The sequence below is a fragment of the Phalaenopsis equestris genome, unplaced genomic scaffold (genome assembly GCF_001263595.1).
Source record: "Phalaenopsis equestris unplaced genomic scaffold, ASM126359v1 Scaffold000224, whole genome shotgun sequence".
Classification (NCBI taxonomy): domain Eukaryota; kingdom Viridiplantae; phylum Streptophyta; class Magnoliopsida; order Asparagales; family Orchidaceae; genus Phalaenopsis; species Phalaenopsis equestris.
Window position 1 is genome coordinate 3,491,452 of NW_018164666.1, and position 21,669 is coordinate 3,513,120.

A 21,669-nucleotide genomic window follows, 5' to 3' on the forward strand; every position below is an offset into this window, starting at 1 on the left:
ATATATATAGATATCCATCGCAATCCGATTTGTCATCATTTACAATAAGAAAATTATTTCCTGTAATTACAAATTGCATTTGTTTCTGTTATCAACATTTTAGTGAACAATGACTTATGATTTGTTTGAACGTTAACTTGTCTATATCTGAAAAGGATGTCAGAAATTCATAATATAAATTACTGTTTTTTCAGGTTATTTTATAAAATTACTTGAATAAAAAAAATTACAGTTACAGTTATTTTGGACAGCTTTTATTACAAATAATAATAATAATAATACAATTAAGTACTTATATATTAAAAATCCCTTAAAAATTATAATAATTTGCACAAATCTTGACACACATTTTGCTTGAAAGTCTGAGTGACCCAGTTTGAAAAGGTCTGCACCCTGGTCAAGCGAAGAGTCTCGAATAGATGACCATATAACATCAGAACGATCTGACTCGAGTCCAAATAGGCCCAGATCATACACTTAAAACATAAATAGGAAGCTTTGAAATATATTTTTGGGGGTCAAATGATTTCCAAATTTAACAACTTTATAATCAAATTGAGTATCTTATCGATCAGAATACAATGAGCCCGATATCACTTAATTCTGAGATCATTAAAAAACTTAAATGCTCATAAAAATGTCTGATGAAAAACATTGTTCCGAATCGTCTAATGAAATGATCTCTATTCATGCACTATTTAGAGAGGATACCACTCACAAAATCAATAAACAGATTCTCAATCTCCTAATTTATAATAGGTTACCTGAACCTAGAGGAGAAAACTGAAAGAGTTCTAAGTTCTTGAGGATTCTTAAGCTCTACCACTATTAACTAGCTATCGCCGCTATCGGATCACCATCACCCCCACCGCTGGACCACCACCAATCAGCTATAGACTATATATTAAGATGACGCATTTGCATCACATAATTTATGAAATATTACTTATCAAGAATATCTTTAATTGATAACATAAATTAAATGCAAAATATCATAAAATAATCTCCTTTTATAAAAAAAAAAAGGTAACCGCATAATATTCCACCAATGCAATATTACCTCTCATAATAAAAAGAGTTAAAATAACGAAACAATATTTACCCAAACCGCCCAAGCAAAGTAAAAAAACTTTAAAACAGAAAGAACACAAACTCAGAAAAAGAAACCTCGAGGAGCCATCACAGATCACTAGATCAGCACCAGCACCACAGCGTAAAAATAAAAACCCCACCTTTCGTTCCGCTGAAGCTCGACTCCCAGCCCCCCTCCTCTCCCCCCTCTTCAATCCAACTTCCCTCCGCCACCGCCGCAGCACCCGGCCGCCGGCCGGAGAAGAGATCGCCGGAGACGAAAGGTACTATTAATCTCCCTCTAATCTCTTTCTCGCCCACGTTTAGCCATCGTTAACCACGCTGTTAACCTCAAACATTCCACGTCTGGTCTTCTCATGGCCTCGAAGCTCGTTCCCAGGAGGGGAAAATTTTCGACGGGGGGTATTTTTGTAATGCCATAAATGGCCTCGTCGGGATTTTGAACATTGTGGGGGTGTTCCGGGAAGAAATCTTTGGGGTGGACCCCACCCACATCTGTCTTGCGCTGTTGGGTTCTGCCCGCCAGTGGACTGGCACATGGGTGGGAGTAGGAACAGTGCAGAGATTTTACTGCGCGCAATCTGCGTTCCGCCCCTTAATCTTTTCAATATTTACCAATTAGAACTATAAACAATTTTTTTTGCCAGAAAATTATATATATATATTTTTTACAAAATATTTTATTTCACCGAATACCGCGCGCTTCTTTTAATTTTATTTATTTATCAATTTTTTTTTGTTTAATTTTCCAATAAATTCATAATTCTCGTTCATTTAACATGATTCTTGAAAAGATGAGGGGGTTTTTTCACAAATGAAACCCGTAGGAAGAGGTGCATTGGAATTCGGGGAGCTGAGACTATAGTAGTCCTATGCCTCCTATCTATTTCAGCTTTATCGGGCAAAAAAAATATTTTTTAATTTCTAATTATCATTATTGTATTAATTAAAAATAATAATAATAAAAAATGAAATCTATATCAGGGAGATATTCAGATATACATTGGAACCCATAATTTCTAAATGCGTTAATCAAAAGGGACATGATAGATTTAAAATATTAACAAATGAGACCAAAAGCATAATTTATGATATAGCCCAAATTCCAATCTTTGTTGACCATATTTTGGTTTGTTTTGCTCGTCAAAACATGCTTTAAAATTTGTACAAATCGGGACTAGTGAAACAATCTTTGCCCCTTTCAATAATAGATATATATATATATATATATATGTATGTATGTATGTATGGTTCCTAAGGTTTCAGGAGGCATTAACATCTACATGTTTATTGTTCATATTTTTTGAAATAATATTTTATAAAATGTTAGAAGATTAGTTAAATAAGCACTTTGTTTTTTCTTTTTTAATAGAAATTACCGAAACAGTGAAAGAAACTCGCAGAAATGGATAGGAGGAGAGAGAAGTTGCATCTGTTGTTGTGCGGCATTTTTTAATTCCTCCTTATGCTTTGTTTTTTCTTCAGGAGAGCGAAGGAGCAACATTGATGGAGAAGGAAGCCTGGAAGAGCTAATTGCAGGAGTGCCATCAAGCATCGAGAAGTAGGGAGAGGCCATGGGAAGATTCAAGACGCTGTTGCCTCCGCTGGCGGAGAGGTGGCGGTTCCCCGGCGAGGAGGAGGAGGAGGAGGTGGAGGATGAAGACACGCTTTCACTTCAATGAGGTGTTGTTAATGTGATATTGGCTTTATTGGCTCAATCACTTCTCTATCTCCCTTTGGTTTTTTTTTTCCTTCATAATCTCTTCTTTTTTTTCTTTTTTTTGCATTTTTTGAATGATTTCTGGGCAGATGTGTAATGTATATTGCATTTTCTTGGATTTACTGTTTTGTCCTGCAGCTATTGTCATGGGGTGAATGGAGGATGATTTTTTCTTTGGTTAAAATATTTATTGCATGTTATGATATTGATATGATGATAAATGAGAAATTGATATTTTCAATACAAACGGAAAGAAAGCGAGAAAGATAAAAAGGATTGAAGGTTTGCTTGTTTTGTTATGAACATTATCTTATTGTTACTAAACTCTTGCTTTCTCTTTTGTCTCTTTGTATGTTGGCTTCTTTTGTTTGGCATTTGGTTCTCATTCTCTATTTGTTCTGCGCTGTTTGCTTTCTCTTCAAAAGTTTCATCCTTCTTGTTCATCTTAAATGTGTAAATTGTACTGTCTTGGAGATGAAATCATGTTGAAAGATTTGGAGGATAAGTTTGTAATTTTTCTGTGGATAGCCATATTTTTTGTAGGATTAAGTTTATGAAACAGCTGTATTATTAATATAATTTGTGATGAAATTATGACAATAATATAAGAGTATTGTCCAATTGTAATGAAATTATATATATATATATATATATATATATATAAACATATATATAATGCTTAAATTTTTAAGCTTTTTCCAATGGAAATGGCTATGTATTTTAAGGGTGTATTTTAAGGGGGTGGGATGGGCAGGTAGGAAGTGAAGAGTTGGTGAGTTGTGAATCAGTGGAAAAATATTAAAATTTAATTTGCAGAAAGTGTAGACTCAGTGATCTGGAACTCATATTTGTTTGAACTGAAGCTAAATTTTGGAGGATTTCTGTTTCGTTGGCTATGCTTATTGTGATCTTGAGCACGAGCTAGTATGGATGTAAACTAGCCGAACCCGAGCGAGCTTAAGCTTTGCTACTGTTCGATTTATTCGAAATTGCTCGTGTTCGAAATTGGCTCGTGAACATTATGATTATGTTCGGCTTGAATTTGATCTGTTAACATTACTTGGAAAATATAAATGTATGGTGTCGAACATGCACAAATTTTGTACAATAGAAGGTCACCACATGTGCAACTACCATGATTTAAATTTATATATATTATTATATAAATAATATATATAATTTTTTATTTCGAGCTAAAATGAGCGGAACACTAACAAACAAAGGGTTCGTGTTGAGCTCGATTATAGTTTGAGCACAAAAAAATTTTTTTTTTCTTAACAAAGAATTTGTTTGGCAGTCCTACCAGCTAACTGGGGCTTGAGCATTGGTGTTCAGATCAATTGCCCCTCCTAGAAAAATAGGCCTTGGGGATATTTTTATTATTTTATTTAATTTTTAATTTTTTTTTTATTTGTAACTCATGTTGTTATTTAAAAGTCATATATATGCTGGTGGCAACAATCGCCTTCACATAATTCTATAAGACTGAAATATTAAATTAAAATATGCTATATTTCACGTTGAAATATAAATAAAATAAAATAAAATACTATAACTGAAGTGATACCAACTGATTCATTATAATTTTTCATACTTTGTTTGTATTAAAAATATGTAAAATCAAGTATTATATTGCTATTTGATTTGAAGATCAGAGACCGCCTTAATAGTAATCTGTTAATGTACATGATAAGCTTTTAAAGATCAAGCCATTTGATGAAGTTATTTAGTGTTTTTCTCTTTAAGATGCGGCCAGTGACAACATCTGAAACACTCACCATATGTTTACATGCTTGATCATGCATTTGGTAGTCTTGCATGCTGGTCCGCATGATCACATGTTCGAGTAGTTTTATTATTATTATTATTAAATTTATTGCCATAATACATCATTCAAGGTGCACAAAATCAACTTTAGGGGAGAATCGAATATGTCTATTCATGAGGGCCATTTTTAAACTTAAATGGAGTTCATGTACTTGAGTTAGAAAAATTCTACAAGTACTTATTGATTTGCTTTTATAGTAACATTATAGATCATTCCCCTATAGGTTTTGTCGTATTATTTACATTTGCTGATGGTATCTTCTACATTAGAAATGATCATAATGACGCATTTCAGGTAAATAATCAATTTACGAAAGTAAAATTTGTTTTAAAGACTTAAGGTGGCTCAAACATTTTGGTTGGAATTGAATTCACTTATAAATAAAATGAGGTATTATTGTCTTGGAGAAAATATGCTATTGATATTTTTGAAGAACCTACTCTTTTAAGTTGCAAACAAGTTGTTGCCTCTATGTACACTGCTAATGATGTTAATGAAAAGCTCTGCTTGATGATTCATCTTACTATTGAAAGTTATTAAAAAAAAAAATAGTTATCTTTAAGCTTTATATTACATTTACCTTTAAAGTTATTATTTGGTATGCAAACCCCAATATAGAACTAATGAAAAAATTACTTTCTTGAAAAATAAGAAATATGGTGGTGTGGTCAAATCTAATGCCAAGCTTAAATATAAATTCTTTACCCATTTACATGTGAAATGATATAGTTAAGACTTGTTAATAGAAAATTTTTTAGTTATACCTATAGTATTGTACTATGACCGGATCATTATCTATGTTGTCATTACTATTATATCAAATTAACAAATCCAACATATTAAAATTTATTATCATTTCATACAAAATGTTGTGCTCTTTAAAAATACTCACTTCAAATTTAAAATAAGATGGTCATCATTTTTATCAAAGTTATGGTTCTCTAACTTACTCTTAATTATTTAAGAGAATAGAGCTAACTAATATATTTATTTTAACTATATCATAGATTTTACTGAAAAAAGCATTCATTACATCACACTTTCCATTATAATTGTGCGTTCATCCTCTCTGAACTCTGAAGTTACTAGGTAAAATTTTAACTACTATGTTTGACCAAAACACATCTTCACAACATATTAATAGGTATCAATTTTCATAAAACAAATATAAAATACGATACGAAAAAAAATCTATCTTCCATGTTCTCCTCAAAATATGCTAGTTGAAAAAATTGATAAACATCTATAGTTTAGAAAATAGTGCATATCAATTGCATGCATAATATGGAAGAAATGATATTTTTAAGTTTTTACACCAACCAATATAATGAAAACTAGACCCTAACATTGAACTATACCATTAAACCTTGTAGACTTTTAAACTGTTACTTCAACATTTCACCAAGCAATTATTTTGTTTGAAGTAAAAAGGAGATTTTATGTTCCAAATAGGGGTGGAATCTAAGTTACATCCAAAATGGGCAATTATCACCATGGAATTTGAGATTTCTCTATATATGAAATAAATCTTAATAATTTTTTCTTATGTAGTTTACAAAATTTAATACTTTATTTTCCCCAAACCAAAACTCTCAAAATATTTCAAATACAATACATAACTTTTATATTGCATTCTTTGTTCAGCCAACCTCCTTACCCAACTCAGTGACATAGCTTCTTACCTTGATGACTGTTATGAAATGATAAAGCCTAACATCATCATTTAGAAATCATTAAACGACAACATATGAGGTCAATAATCATCAAATTAAATAATGAGATGCCCAACATCTTGCTCCCACTTTGCTAAAAAAAAATATAACCTTAAATTTAGATGCTTTAGAAGGATAAAAACAATTTTGCTCGAAGAGTTTCTAACCTCTTAAGAGATCATAAGAGCGAGGAATATTTATGGTTTAAAGCTCCACCTAACATCCAAACAATAGCTTTTATTAAAGACTTGGCTAGTTAAACCTAAAGGAAAAAAGCTACTTTAATGATCATATGAATAATATTTGATCATTCTATTTCTAAAATGGTCTTTGTTTTCTATGTATGCTGTAACATCAAGAAAATAGTTTATCTCCATGTTGTACTCTAATTTAAGTTCATCTTCAACTATCTTATATCTTGAATGTATGCCGCAACTTCGTTATCAATTACTCAAAATCTCCAATGTAGTACTCTAATTGAATATTATTTTTGAGACATTTCTTCAACATAATTACCTATCCTTCAGAAATTACCCATCATAAAAATGTTTGCTCCAATTTTGACCTCGTATGACTCAACTCAAGATTAGACCATTATCACCCCTAATCAACATAACCATAAAAAAAAAAAACTAAAGGGATACATATCACCATTCTCATGTATTTAGATATGTAAGACCTAAACTTTCATATTTACATGCATTTCACTTGAATCTTTAACATCATATTAACAATGCCACTATTAGCTGCCTTTCAATAGTGAATTACAGCTTTTCATGCATGAGTTTAAGACATCAATATGTCATAAATGTAAATATAAAAGTTTAAGCGTTTCATATGTAAGTACATAAGAATTCGTATGCGAGCAAGTTTCCAAAACTAAAGCAAAAGAAAAAAAATCAGAGAAAATATATAAGATTACAAAAGAGACTCGAGAATGAGAATAATATCGGTCTCATCATGATAACCTTATAAATTGAGTTGTTCCCCAAAAGGATTCTATGATACTTCGAATTGTTGACGAAGTTAAAAGCAAGAACATATTCTGATTCCGTTCTATCTGGAAGACTTATGGATCTCAATGTGGGCTTCATCAGTTCATAATGCAAGAAAAAAAAGAAGAAGAAAATTCTGATTTTATCCTACCACTTTCTCGGTTAGTATGAGCCACATAAAGGTTTGTGATAAGATTATCAAGAATCTCAGGTGTAAAAGAGAATATTTCCATGTACAATTGTTGTGCTTTAATTATTAAATAAAACAACTTGAACAAGTGGTTTCTTTCATTTGTGATTCCTTGCTTGATTCAGAAGAAATAAACTTTATGGAAGTTTTGAATGCTTTTGTCAACTCAATTGGAAAATGAAAAGAAAATTGTCTACATCAAACTGAATGAAGCCTATGATACAAAATCAATTCAAACGTACCAACTTATCTGCCTGCAAATCAAAATTAAAAAATTATTCAGAGTTTTCCCACTTCCACATTAATAAACTCAGATCATCCCATTAATTTTATTTAAACTTGACCCCATTTTATTTAATAAATTATAGAATTGGCAGTCACAAATTGCCTTAACATAAATTCCAACACACACAAATGTACTGGATGTTGAGTATCATGCATATCCCCAAAGGGATAATCACTTGTGATGATGATTAATAACTACCATTACATGGGTTCATATAGTTAGAAAATGCATCAAAATTGAAATACCTTGCTAACACCAAATAATATCGCATAAGAAAATGTGAGAAAATACGAGGCAATCCTTGGTAATTTTATAAAGAGAAAACCTTACAAAAGTTCAAATCGTAGAACAAGAATGAATAGAGCTAATGAATTTTAGGAACATTTGAATGTGCAAAATATTTGGCATATATTAGTACAACAAGATGCAATCAGTCTAAATAAAAGAAAATTTAAATAAAATTTTACACTTGAATTTAGAATACAATCAAAGAACATCTGAAAACAAACACCAAAAAAAATTCTAAAAAGCACAATCATATGAGATTATGTCAGTCCTTTTGTATAACAATTCAACATATCATACTATATTTGCCAAGGTAATCATACATATGATTAGGGACCATCGATCATCCAAATAGAAAAATTCTTTAGTCCAAATTGCCTCATGAGTATAGAAGCTTCACATCAATTAATTATTTATATATGAAAGATTGTTTAAAAAAAACTCAGCATACACACAAAATTCACAGTTAGTACAAGATGAGCGCAACTACCTTCTTAACATGCATTCAGTTTTTTACAAAGGGAAGTGCTTTGCCAGGCTTTGGGGGAAGCAATTGGAGATCACTCGTACTTTTTATAAGCTTATCCTCTGAAAAACTTCAATTTCTATAGAGAAATGGAGATTTTGTGAGTACAAACCTGAAAAAAAAAACAGTTTTATTTGCAATTTTTTTATCTAAAAGAGTGTAATTCAAATTTGAGAAGTGTGATGAGTGCTAATTTTTTATGAATATTTCTTGTGACTTATTTGATTGTGGATCAAATCTCTCTTCTCTCATAGATGTAGGCTTGTTGAAATTAAACCATATAAATCTTGGTGCCTTATGTGTTATGATTTCTCTCTCCATATCATTCTTATGATTGTTTGTATCACAATTCTTAATTCGGATGGTTCTTATGTTTGAAACTTTAACACACTCATTGCGACAATAATTGTAAGGTGATCCTCTTTTAAATATGGATCAAAGGTTTTAAGGCTCAATTGGAAAACAAAAATAAATGTGCAATAAAATTGGATTTGAAAAGGGTGTTTAATGATATTCAATAAACAAGACCTGGTCTAAGGTAGGGAATTCTTTGAATGAACAATTAAGATTAAAAGGACACCTTAATGAATAAGCATACGAATCCATGAAGAAAGCGAATTGAAAAGGTTAATTAAAATTGAGCTTCGATGAAACTTTGAAGAAGATTAATAAAGATATTTTCCTGCTTAAACTTTGTTATTTCTTCTTCCATGTTTAATGTTTTCCCCAATAGTTTGACTAGCTCTGTGTTAGAAATCTGCTCCAATATTACTGTTGGAAGGGGCTTTTGAATCTTCATCTATTTTTTAAAATTTATAATTTATCTTTTTTTTAAACTTAATAGTTTTGGCTAGAAGAAGGGTAGAAATGAAACAAAGTTATTCATGGTGATTTGATTCTCTGACCAAAGGTGATTATGGAGATACAACCTGGGCTATCCTAACAAAATAAGAATAATATAAATAAAAAGAAATAATATTATTCAAATAAGAATAATAACATTAAGAATATATAAATAATACTTTTAGGGAATTTACCAAATAATCATCATAAAAGGAAGTCACCAAACTTCACATTTTATTGCATACAAATAATATCATACATTATTTTAACTCACCAAAGAGCTCTTATAAGAGAAAACTACTAACCTTCACCCTTTATTAAATACAAGCAACACCTTGCTTTATTTAATTCAATACAAATTATTTACATAGTTTAATACATAATTTAATGAAGAAAAAAACTTTCTAAATCTTCATTATTTGATAGGATAATTGATGACCATTTTATTCAACTAAAAAAAGTCATTTGATTATAATGAATCTAACACTTTTTCTTTGCATTAAAACCTTAATGAAAAGCAAAGAGAGAAGATATCTCATACTTGCTTCTTTTCATAGAATTTTGGTCATACCTCTTTAAAAAGAGAATAATCCCAATAATTATTTTTATGATGAAACCTCATTAGAAAGAGAATAAATCCCAATAATTATTTTTATGATGAACAATATTATTCTTGATTAGTCCACTGTTACTTTAAGGTATCAATGATAAAAGCTTTCAAAAATGTAATAAAATATTTCCTTTCAAATTTGATTTGAATAATAAAATTAAAGTTGAATTCTTCCCAATTTATGTAATAATCATTATTATAATCAACTCCTTCCATGATCATGATGAAAATAATGATAACATAATATAGTTTTCAAAATTAACAAAAAAAATTATATAGATTGCTAATGATTGTTTTCATTCGATAAACAAGTTAACCTTGATAGTTTTTTATATTTACATTTTTTTACGATCAATTTTTACTATGATGATGACATCACTTGTAAAATACCTCAAAAACCTAGTAAATATCAGTAGTACTAGGTTTTTGAGGTATTTTACAAGTGATGCCATCAACATAGTATTTTTATCACGTTCTTTCTATTCGACAACAAGCAACCTAAGCGAGGTGTCATATCTACTTGATCAAAGCCTTCCTAATAGCATTTTAGACAGTTTATCTCTTGTCCTCTTTTGCATACAACATTTAATGAAGGTACATGAGTTTTCATGCAACCAAATTAGCATTTTAGCCTAATCTATGCCTCGAAAATCAAAATTATTAGATGCAATAAGCTCAATTGACATGTTAATCAGATGTGTTCAATGCATGGTTTAATGGGCTTCTTTTATTGAAAAACATCATAAATCATCTCTACAAAAGGGAATATTTAATCCAAGCATGGTACAAAGGCAATGCCTTCACTCTTATCACATCACCACAAAAATTAAACTAGAGGCTTTCATTTCTAAGGGGCATGGATACATGGGGGTGTACTGGGTGCATGAGACTGTGGTTAATACAAGGAGAAAGAAAAAATTAATATAAGAGGATGTACCTTTTTATTGCGAAGAGGTTGATTTAGGAGTTGTTTGGTTGTGAATATTTTGAATGCAATGTAAATAAATACAACATCATTGGATTAGTTAGTTTTGTTTGGCTAGTGTTAAAATTTTTAGATAATCAGTTGAAAGTTAAATAAATTTAATTTTTGTATTAATATATATTTGTAATGCATTTTGGAAAACATTTAAGGTATAAATTTCGAAAGACATTGTATTGCAATATAAGGCTACAATGTGCCCATGTCATGTTTCTTAACTTCTTTATGTTGGAATTTTTTTGATTAAATTTGCATCATTTATACAGCACCAAGGACTGTGAAAAGCTGAAGTAGCAAAATAAGAGTGCACTTAAAGTACAATCTATAGTTCAAGCCCACATATTAAAAGTACTATAGAGCAATGGTTATTCTAAAGTTACAGGTTTTAGAGTCCTATTGCAAAATATCATTCCTTATTTCATCAGTATCATCATCATCGTTATGCACCTAAAATCTCGAAAGCAACTCGGCTAACTAAGAAGAATCGACATGAGTCTATCAGGCTAAAGTCATCAATGATTAGCATCATTAACCTTAAGGATGACCAAAACAGTGTTCATCAATACAATGATTCTGTTGACAAGAAAAGGTACGAGCTCATCCTATGTTTAAAGAGTTGATTATGCAAAGCAGAACATAATCAACAAATCAAAACACCCATGTTATTGGCCCTGAAATCCGACTAGGCAATTTCATCCAAAGCTTCCAACATAGCAGCTTGCCAGAACTCAACCAAAGCAGATGAAGCCATAATGTGCGACCATTTTATGCAATTCATTCATGTTCCTTAAATGTAACATTTCCCACAAATTCATACTTCTACACCCAACTATAAATAAGAGTCAAAGAAGCCCAGATCACAAAATTATTAAGTTATGTACATTTTGAAAATCATAAAACTTCTCTCCAAATTCTCCTTCCGTCCCTCTCCTTATTCTTTCATTACCTAGCCTTTCTTATATATAAGGTTTATTTATTTTCTACAAACAAAGTTAGATTAAAAAATCAACATCATTGTCTTTGGCGTAAATATTTGAGGTCAAAACGATGCTTGTTCTGACATCAACTCTAGGCTTTATTTCCGTCTTCAACAACTTATTTTCCAGACAAAATTAGATTTGACAATCATCATCGTTATCCTTGGCCCAAATATTTGAGGTCATCAAAATATAACTTCTAAGGTTAACTCCAGGTTTTATTTTTGCCAACACATTTATTTATATGAAAATTGCCAAAGTGAATTTTAACAATCTTTATTTGACTTTCATTCTTGTATAATCGAGCATAGCATATGATACTTATTTTCATAATTCTATTTATACAATTTCAATTAATGTGATTATCAATACATACTAAATCCCTCCACATTAATTATCTATTTATCATATTTATGCATATTCTATTATTGTTCTTGTCCAAACAGCTTTAGTATATTATGCAATAAATTTATTTAACAGGCGCTACAATCAAAATCTAAAACACAATCTACAATCTTTCCCAAAAAATTTCATAACAAATTCATTATAAAATTAATCTCCCACTCAAAGTTCACTATTGAAGAGACTTTCATCACCCAACACTTCTTCAAATTCCTCTACACAATATAATCATAATTTTGTAAAATATATCTTCCAAAAGCTTTAGCTTTTTCATCAAAATACTTTTCACCTCTTTAATTAATTTATGTTTTCACTGATTATGATATTCTCAAATCTCTCTCTCTCATCCAAAGCAAGCTATAAGGTTCATCACTTACTTTTCAACCACACATACAATTTATGTATCCCACTATCTTTTTCTCTCTTATTTCTTAATCTTCTATATCTTTGCCACCTTTCTAAGGCCTTTAAAAAGCTTCAACCCTCATGAAAATTAACTCATAAATATTCCTAAAGAACTTTTTCTCATTTTCCATTAACCCTTAAACATATTATTTATTCTCCTTAATTCAATAAAAATTAGCTTTAATCTCTTCAAAAACTTGTGTATACAAAAAGTTGGTGCTGCCAGCTTTTGGATTGATTTGCAAATCAACTGTAGTTATGATTTATGAAATCTAAATATCATTTTATCTCTTATTTCTTGTTCTCCAAAATCCAAACCACTCTCTCAAAACCATAAAAATCACTTCAACCATCACAAAAGCGAAGACAAGCACATTCCCCAAAAACTTAACTCAGCTGTCCCCTAGTGCCCAATTCAAAAAGGAATTCATAACTTAATAATCACACAACCTATTGAAATAAGATCACCACTATTAGTTAAATAACATTTCCAACCTTTCATATATATAAAAAAAAATCCAATCTTCCATTGCCAAAAACTTTCAACCAAGAATCTGTTTAGAAACCCTGAAAAAGTTAAAACTTTTCTTCTTTTTTTGTAGTTTCACCAATTCTAAACCATACTTTCACTCCAATAATCCTTAAAACCTAATAAAACCACTCTCCATCTCTTTCTTTCAACTACTTTAACGCATCTATTTCTCTCCTTTAATTCTTAATCCATTGCTTGAATTACTCATAAACTTAATTTATTTTGTCCCTAAAATCAAGTTTATTTTCATTATCTTTACATATTCTCACACGAACTGGTTAGGAAATGTTTATTCTTTGGAGATAATTTCTTGCTAATTTATAGTCTTCAACCGGAATATAATGTGTGGATGTGGAGGATCCCTATTTCAATGGACTAGAGCTATTACTTGTGTTCGGACATAAAGATGATTGACCAAGTATTTTACTATTTCAGTTAGATTACACAAAGGCCCGGCTTTAAGCCAGTATCATTTTGCTTTAGTTATGAATGCTCTTACTGAACATTTACAGGAGGATGTACCGTGTTGTATGATTTTTGCTAATGATATCTTTCTTATGGATAAGACGAGAGAGAGAGAGAGTTCGGGATAAAATTGAATTAAGGAGGCTTAAACTGGAGTTTAAAGGCTTTCGTTTGGGTAGATCTAAAACTGAATACATGGAATGTAATTTTAATCGTAATAGCTCTAGTGACAGAGTTGTAATTATGCATGATTAAATCATTAAAAAGCATGAACATTTTAGATATCTCGGGTCTATTGTTCAAAATGATGGTGATATTTGTTCAAAAGGGTCTATTGTTCAAAATGATGGTGATATAGATGGGGATGTTTTTAGTAGAATTCAAGTTGGTTGGTTGAAATTGAGGAATATATCATGCCTATTGTGTGATAAGAAAGTACAGTTTAGACTTTGAAGGAAGATTTTATAAGATGGTGGCGAGACCTATAGTTCTCTATGGTACAGAATGTTGGGCTTTAAAAAGAAGCATAAAACAAAGTTAAATGTTGCTGAGATGAGAATGCTTAGGAGGATAAGTGGGTTGACACATAGAGATAAAATAAAAAATACGTGATAAAAAAGAAGCATAGAACAAAATTGAGTGTTGTTGAGATGAGAATGCTTAGGTGGATGAGTGGGTTGACACTTGGAGATAAAATGCGAAATTTATTTTTCCATGATAGGGTTGGTGTAGATCCAGCGGCAGAAGAGATTAAAGAGAGTCATCTTAGATGGTTTAGTCTCATTAAATGTTGACCATATGATGATCTGATTAAAAGAGTATATGTTTTAAATTCGACCTATGTTAAAAAAGGTAGAGGTAAACCTGAAAAGATTTGAATATATTGTATAAAAAAAATAATTTTAATCTATTAATATTAAATGAAAATATGCAATGAAGAAATCATGTAGCCAACCCAAGTTAGTGGGATAAAAGCTTTGTTTTGCCTATGTGGAGGACCCCTATCATTAAAAATCTAACATCTTTACCTTCACATTGGTTTATAGGCTTGTGAGAGAAATGAAAGGCTACACAGGGATAAAGTTTTAGTATTAGCTCGTTATTGCAAAAGGTTAAATTGCAGAACAAAAACAAAATCAAATCAAAGAGTAGCTCACCAATACAATTCTACAAATCAAATTTTTATATTTTAAAGCGAACTTCAATGTTTTGGTACCTCTTTGATTTGCCATAGGAGTAATTAAGAGTTTGCCTGTATTTGTGGTGAAAGATTTGCTAATAGTGCTCCAACACATAGAGCATTAGTTGAAAACAAAGTGAAGTGTCTCAGAATGCCAGGTTCAAATGCTTGTCCTGCCAATAAAGAAAAAAAAAACAAAAAAGAGGGAAAAAAAAAAGATACACCTCATAATTTCTCATCAAATCCAAAAATACACCTGTGCGAACATATGTTTCCAAGAACAACTAACAAGCAATCTACCACTAAGTTGAACAAATTCATTAAATAAAGAACGAACATGTAACAAAGATATCATTAATAAGCAAAGAGCAACTCTGCTCAATGAAGGCAAATAGGACAAGCCCATTGCCACACTGAGCTAATTATTCAAATGCAAATATTAATAAAAAAGACAGTGCAAAGGCACACACAACACAACAGTAGAAGACACTTTGGAAGACAGTTTCCAATTACTAAAAACAAAACAGAAACACCAATATAGTCTAGCACCAACACCACCATAAACTCAGAACAACATCTCCTTGTTCTTCAGACTCTTCTCCTCCTCACCCTCGGCCTCCCAGCAGTGGAGGATGGATCTCGGAGAAACTGCACCATCAGTCGAAAGCTCAAAACTCTGATACAGGAGAAGTCCTCCTCCTGGGAGCTCCTGTTGCACAATATCCTTGCAGTTGTACCCATCAACATAAACCTTTTGGCCGTAAGAACGGGCAAAGGGTCGTCCACCAAAGATGGTGACGGCCACAGAGAAATTCACAGGTTCAAAGCACCTAAGCACCCTTTTAATGAGATTTTTATAGCTGATTGTGCTTGGTTCAAACCCCATGGCTTCATAGCTTGCATAGCTAAACCCATCCTCAGGTGTAACATGGATGGTAGAAAAGGCTTTTCTGTTGATGCCATTCATCGAGTACCCGCAGGGGTCAAATTCAAAATCACAAATTTGCATTTCAGGAATGATATCACAAATCCCAGAGCTTTCAGTCATCTGCTTGGCAGAGGAGACATTTCCAAGAGCAGAATTCTTGAAGAAAATGGCAGCCTTCTCGCTGTTCAATCCAGTCATGCAAGCTTCAAGGGTCACCATTGGCTGCTCAGGCTTCTCAGTGGCATAATAGACATGCCAGTTGTGGTTAGGCACTTGAGGGTTGCCAATAACATATGCATTCCCGCCAGAAGCAAGGCAGCCAAAGAACTTGTTAAGAACAGCAACCTCCTCAGAGAAGCTGCGGTGAGGAGCAGGCTGGGCGCCAGGAAATATGAAGCTTCCTCTTGAGTACTTTACTGCTGCAACAGAGAGCGAAAGCTCAGCAGCAAGATCGAGAATCACAGGAATTGAAAGAAGGAGCCTTGTAGTCCCACAGGTTTTTAGAATTATCTTGCATGGGTACACAAATAGGCTAGATTCAGACAGAACATAAGAGTCAAAGTCCTTGTTGGAAAGCTGTGAAACAATGGTGCACTTTGCAGGCTCCAAGATGGAGTCAATCTGAGGGCGAGTGAGGGCGCGAAGGCCAAGCCCGTGAGGATCAACAAACAAAGGGGCTTCCAAGAAGGTTATCTCAAGACGTTTCTCATAGCCCTCGAACCCAATTGGGGAGCAGGCCATCATGCCTGCCTTGATGTAGAAGCAGAGGATGAAAGAGGAGAGAGCAGGAGATCAGAGGAGAGGTTGAAAGAGTATGGTTCAGGTTATTGGTGAGCTGCAAACCAGAAGAATCAAAAGCAAAGCAAGGGAAATCCTACACTACTCAAGCGAACAACCAATTGCTATCAGGATGGTTTCCGAGCGCACTGAAAGAAAAGCCAAAAAAAAATTGGAAAAAGCTTAGAATAAATGTAGAAACAAAAACTGAAAAGAAACTGAAAATTAGAAATTTCTGAGTTTCTTACGTTTGAGTAAGCAGCAGATTGGAACTTCTTCACTCCGCCGTGAGGACGAACGTCTTCAATGCTGTAGCCGAGTGGAGCTTCGTATTGTAAGGAATTACTACTGGACTTCTTCTTACCACCCTTTGACTCCATTAAATCATTCACACGTCCTGCAACATCGAAATGCATAATCAAATCATTCAACTAGTTTCCTAGACACTTGAAAATCACCTAAAAAAAACAATCATATCAATATCCTCAGTCCCATACACCTGGTTCAACAAAGTTTAGAATAAATGGCAATTGAAAATCTTCATTTCGTCAATAAAATGCAACTTCAAGTCAAACACAACGTCAAAAATTGCAAAATAGCGAAACAACAGAATCTGACTGAAAAAGCAAAAGAACGGGCATCTGGATAGAAACTATTCTTGCTAACATGTTAAAAATCAGATAAAAATAGGAATTAAAGAAAATAGCGCAATCATACTAGAAGGAGATTGAAATGATTCTAATTAAAAAATATCCCTAAAACAATAATCATCAACATTAGCTTTTTTCCGATCTGGGGTTAGGTTTTCCGAATCATTGTTCTCCGATAAATCTATACCATATTTTTTTAGAATATCAGCCATGTTGTGCTCGACACATGAACCCTCTTACAGATGCAGATAATTAAATTAGAATAACAAAAGTTCAACGGCATGCCTAGAATATTTTTCTTTTTCAAAGCAACTAAAACAATGCCTAATATATCTCCTTTTCCAAAGGGTAATTTAAACAAATCAACAATTCATAGATTAAGAACCGCAAAGGGAAACATTCGGGGAGATTAAAGTAGCCGACGCATATCATCAAAGAACGAAGATTCAAAGAAAGTGTCAAAATTAAACGAAAATCAACCCGTCATTCTTCCGAGAAAATGAACAAGATAAACTGAAAGCAAAAAAATTCGACTGATAACCACATTTAAAAAAAAAAAACAAGATCAAACCTTCAATCTCACAACATGACCAGGATAAATTCAGACAGGTGAGTTCACCTAGAAATCAAAAATCAAATCTCGTACAAATCCGCAAATAAATTATAACAGAGAATGAAAGCAATAGTTTATCATCTTCCGAGAAAATTAACATAAACCAAGAAAGAATAGATCACCTCTCAGCAACAACACAGATCGATGCCTGAATCAAAACGACAACAACACGCACCATATAAAAACCCTATTATCAGACCAACGAAATAAAACCCTAACATGGAAGAAAAAAAACTAAAAGAATCCCCAAAATTTTGTTCAGAGAAAGAGGTCCCAAACAGGAAAATTGAAGAAACACTTACAGAAGTTCCCCAAAAAAATGTTAATTCCTTGTTGAAGAACCGGAAACCCTAGATCCCAAAATTATTCACGAAACCTTCAATGGAAATCCAACAAAGGACCAGCGACGAAACCGAAGCAACGCCAACGTTCGAATCACCGTGCAAGACAGGCAGCTATAAATAGCAGAGGAAACGTAACCACAACCACAAATGTTGGAAGCCTCTCAATCACTGGTGAACGTAAGCTAGTCGTCGGTTCTATTTATAGGCCTCGACATAAACCCTAGCGCAGGCCCTCGGGGAACTGTGAAACGCGATTCCCTGAATTTCCTTGAAATTCGATGCACCGGGTGATAAATGGCTGTTTGAAGTGATGCACCGCTCAGCGGATCTAGAGTCACATGCCTTCGACGGCTCCATAAAATCACGTGAGCGTTGATGTGGGACGCGCGATTATTATTCTTTCTGCAGAAATTGATGTGATTCAATTATATGTGCAATAATGCTCTTTTTAATCAAGTAAATAATTCAGTGGCTAATATTCGGTTCTACTAATTTCCTTTTACTTCAACAATTATATTTCATACGTAACCAAAAAATCTATGGAAATTTACTTGCTTAGCACGAGAGGTATTTACATATTTATATACTTATAACAGTTTGTGTTTAAAATGTATACATAAAAAATATATATTTCACACTATTAAAAAGTGATAATAGTTTATCTGTGTCCGAAAATTTATGGTGATAGAGTAATATATTTTCATTTTAGTGTTGCACGAGAATTTAGCGCACACTCAAGTAAAAGAAAATAACTGATAATGATGCTTGAAGTTCTTATGTGGAAAAAACGTAAATGAAAAAAACCACGAGGTATAACCCAGTTGTAAAAATTCAATGTAAGTTAATAATTACAGAGATCTTTTGTTCAACAGACGATAAATGATTACCTGGTTTTCTAAGTTACAATGTCGACAAGCGGCTTTCGGTAGATGGTGGTCGGCGGTAAGTGGGGGTGATCGTCGGCGACTGACGTGTTGTTGGACTTCAGCTGCTTCTCAAAACTTTAAAGCCTCAAACCCTCCTCTCAAGGCACCTTCATCCGTAGAATGAAGCCTTCCAGAGTGGGGGGAAGTAGAGGTCTGACTCATTTGACTCCGTGACTTCCTTCTGGAATGATGGGAGTTGGAGTGGGATGGTCTGTTGTTGCGAGTGTTGCGTCTGATTGTCATGCAACAAGTCTTGTAATTACTTAATGATGGGAATGCTCTTTCCCACAAACAACGTTAAATTGATGTGTGTTTGAAAAATTACGATTGTAGCGTAATATATTATCATCTTAGCTTGATACGAAGATTCAACAACACAAATAAGAGAGAAAACAACTAGGAATGACACCAAATTTTTTTTATGTGGAAAACTCGTAAAGGGAAAAACCACGGGATCTAACCCAATTGAAGAGATATTTTACAAGTTGATAATTGCAGAGACTCTTTGTCCCACGAGCAGGAAAGTGCCACTAAATATTTCAAATTACAACGTCAATGTAAGAACGATCTCGTCGCAAAAAACAGGTGGTGGACGATGATGATTGGTTAAGGTCAACAAGTGATGATCTACGACGGTTAGCAAATGATGGTCGATAGTGGTCGATGGTGGTCGACAGCGGCAAGAGTGATGTTGGATTTTAGCTCCTCAAAGCTTCAAGCTTTTCCTCAAACCTCAAGCTCTCCCTCCTCTCTCTTGAGAGAGGTGTGGCTTTATTTATAGAATTTTGAGTGCAATTAATGCAAAAATATAAATCATTTTTATCAGACGGCTCAAAAGATTCACCTATATCAGACGGCTTTTGATAGACATTTGAGTGCCTTAAAGATCACATAATTGAGCGATCTTGAGCCCGTTGGATTCATTTTCCCGAGACACTCGATTTGACTATAAACTCCTTGGATTTGCTATTCATTTAACTTCACAAATGTGTACGAAAAACTTCCAAACATGATTTAATGACTTAGTTTAGGCTCTATTTGGTTCATATTAGATCAATATTGGTATCATTGGGTCAGTCTCGTCTAGCCGGTCAGTTTGACTTTAAATTTGTTAAAGTCGAAGTATTGGATAAATTTTAATCAAAGTTTGAACATTTCTTTTTCAAATGGTTGCTTCGAGAACTATGTCATACATGTCATACATCGAGATTCAAGTCATTTGATAGAAATTTATTGATGAAAATTCCTTTGAGGTGTATAAAAATCTATAATGTATATGAATAGATTTCTCTAAATCCGAATATTTATGCTTCACTATATAATATTTTTTAAAATTAATAATAATAGACTAATGAGAAATGCCTTGGACACTTTTTTTTTTTTAAAATGTGTTATTCACATAGCTAAAATATAGTTTATAGTATTGATGTAGATGAATCAGCCATAAATAAATACATATTTTATAGAAATTATCCAAATTGTTGAAATAATCTAAACTGATCCACAGATGATAAAATTATTAAAATTTTATCGAAAATTACCAAAATTAATTTGTGCAGCTCTATGTACATTATATTTTTAATTTATAACAAGCCAAGGTTTTAACTCAATGGCTAGTTTAAAAATAATTTAAACAATTATGAAGATTAAATCATAAGATATTAATTAGTACGATTATGATACTCCATCAAATTAGAATGAAAGAGAATTAGAAGTGCGAACAAGTGTCGATTTAGGCAGAGTGAAATCTAAATGTTTAGCCATGTCGAGCCATGTTGTTTTGCTTACACCAAAATATCACTAGTATTAATTGTTTTATATATATATATGTGTGTGTGTGCGCGCGTACCCCGGACTGTTGGTTGACACAATTAGCCTTAAGAATGTGATATTCGAATTGTTAGGTGCACCAACAAATTTCATTATCTAACACAAATCTCAAAGCATGACATGAATCTCGAGACAATATTTTGAGCAAGAGATGTTTAAACCTTGTTAAAAACTCATCTAGAGCTTCAATTTCAACAAACTTGTAGTCAAACTGACCTGCTCTATGAGGCGGACCTAATGATATCAAAGTCAGTCTATTCCAAGTCAAATCAAGCCCATATCAAGTCATTAAACCATTTCTGAAAGATTTCGGGACACATTTGGAAGATTAAACGGATGCCGACACTAGCAAATCTATACTCTAATCGAGTGTCTCGCCAAGACGAATCCAAAACAAATGCTCAAGATCACTTAATTCCAACATAATTAAGACACTCAAATTTCTATCAAATGAAGAAAGCTCTCTGGATCATCCGATCAAAATTGTTCATATTTCTGCATTAATTATACTCAGAACTCTATAAATATACTTCGCCCCTTACATGAGGGAGAGCTGAAGCCTAGAAATAGA

General features: G+C 32.6%; 2 protein-coding genes across 3 annotated transcripts in view; one reads left to right on the forward strand and one right to left on the reverse strand.

Moving 5' to 3' along the window:
• Positions 1-3,059, forward strand: part of LOC110023481 (gamma-glutamyl peptidase 5-like) — a 20,152-nt gene extending 17,093 nt beyond the window's left edge. Inside the window, exons 1-2 of one of the 2 annotated variants that reach the window (XR_002293905.1) lie at positions 1,108-1,355; positions 2,578-3,059. Coding sequence is in view for 1 of the 2 variants with exons in the window: in XM_020722927.1 (XP_020578586.1) it covers positions 2,578-2,625 (48 nt within the window). In the remaining variant the exon portion in view is untranslated. Of the gene's footprint in view, positions 1-1,107; positions 1,356-2,577 lie in introns of those variants that run through there. The other variant, XM_020722927.1, reaches the window with a different exon arrangement.
• Positions 3,060-15,327: 12,268 nt separating this feature from the next.
• LOC110023339 (S-adenosylmethionine decarboxylase proenzyme-like) lies at positions 15,328-18,530 on the reverse strand. The gene is made up of 3 exons (XM_020722700.1): positions 18,301-18,530; positions 16,984-17,132; positions 15,328-16,884 (listed from the first exon to the last, which is right to left on the reverse strand). Exon 3 carries the CDS (start codon positions 16,700-16,702, stop codon positions 15,596-15,598), a length of 1,107 nt encoding a protein of 368 aa, XP_020578359.1. The 5' UTR covers positions 16,703-16,884; positions 16,984-17,132; positions 18,301-18,530; the 3' UTR covers positions 15,328-15,595.
• Positions 18,531-21,669: the final 3,139 nt, after the last annotated feature.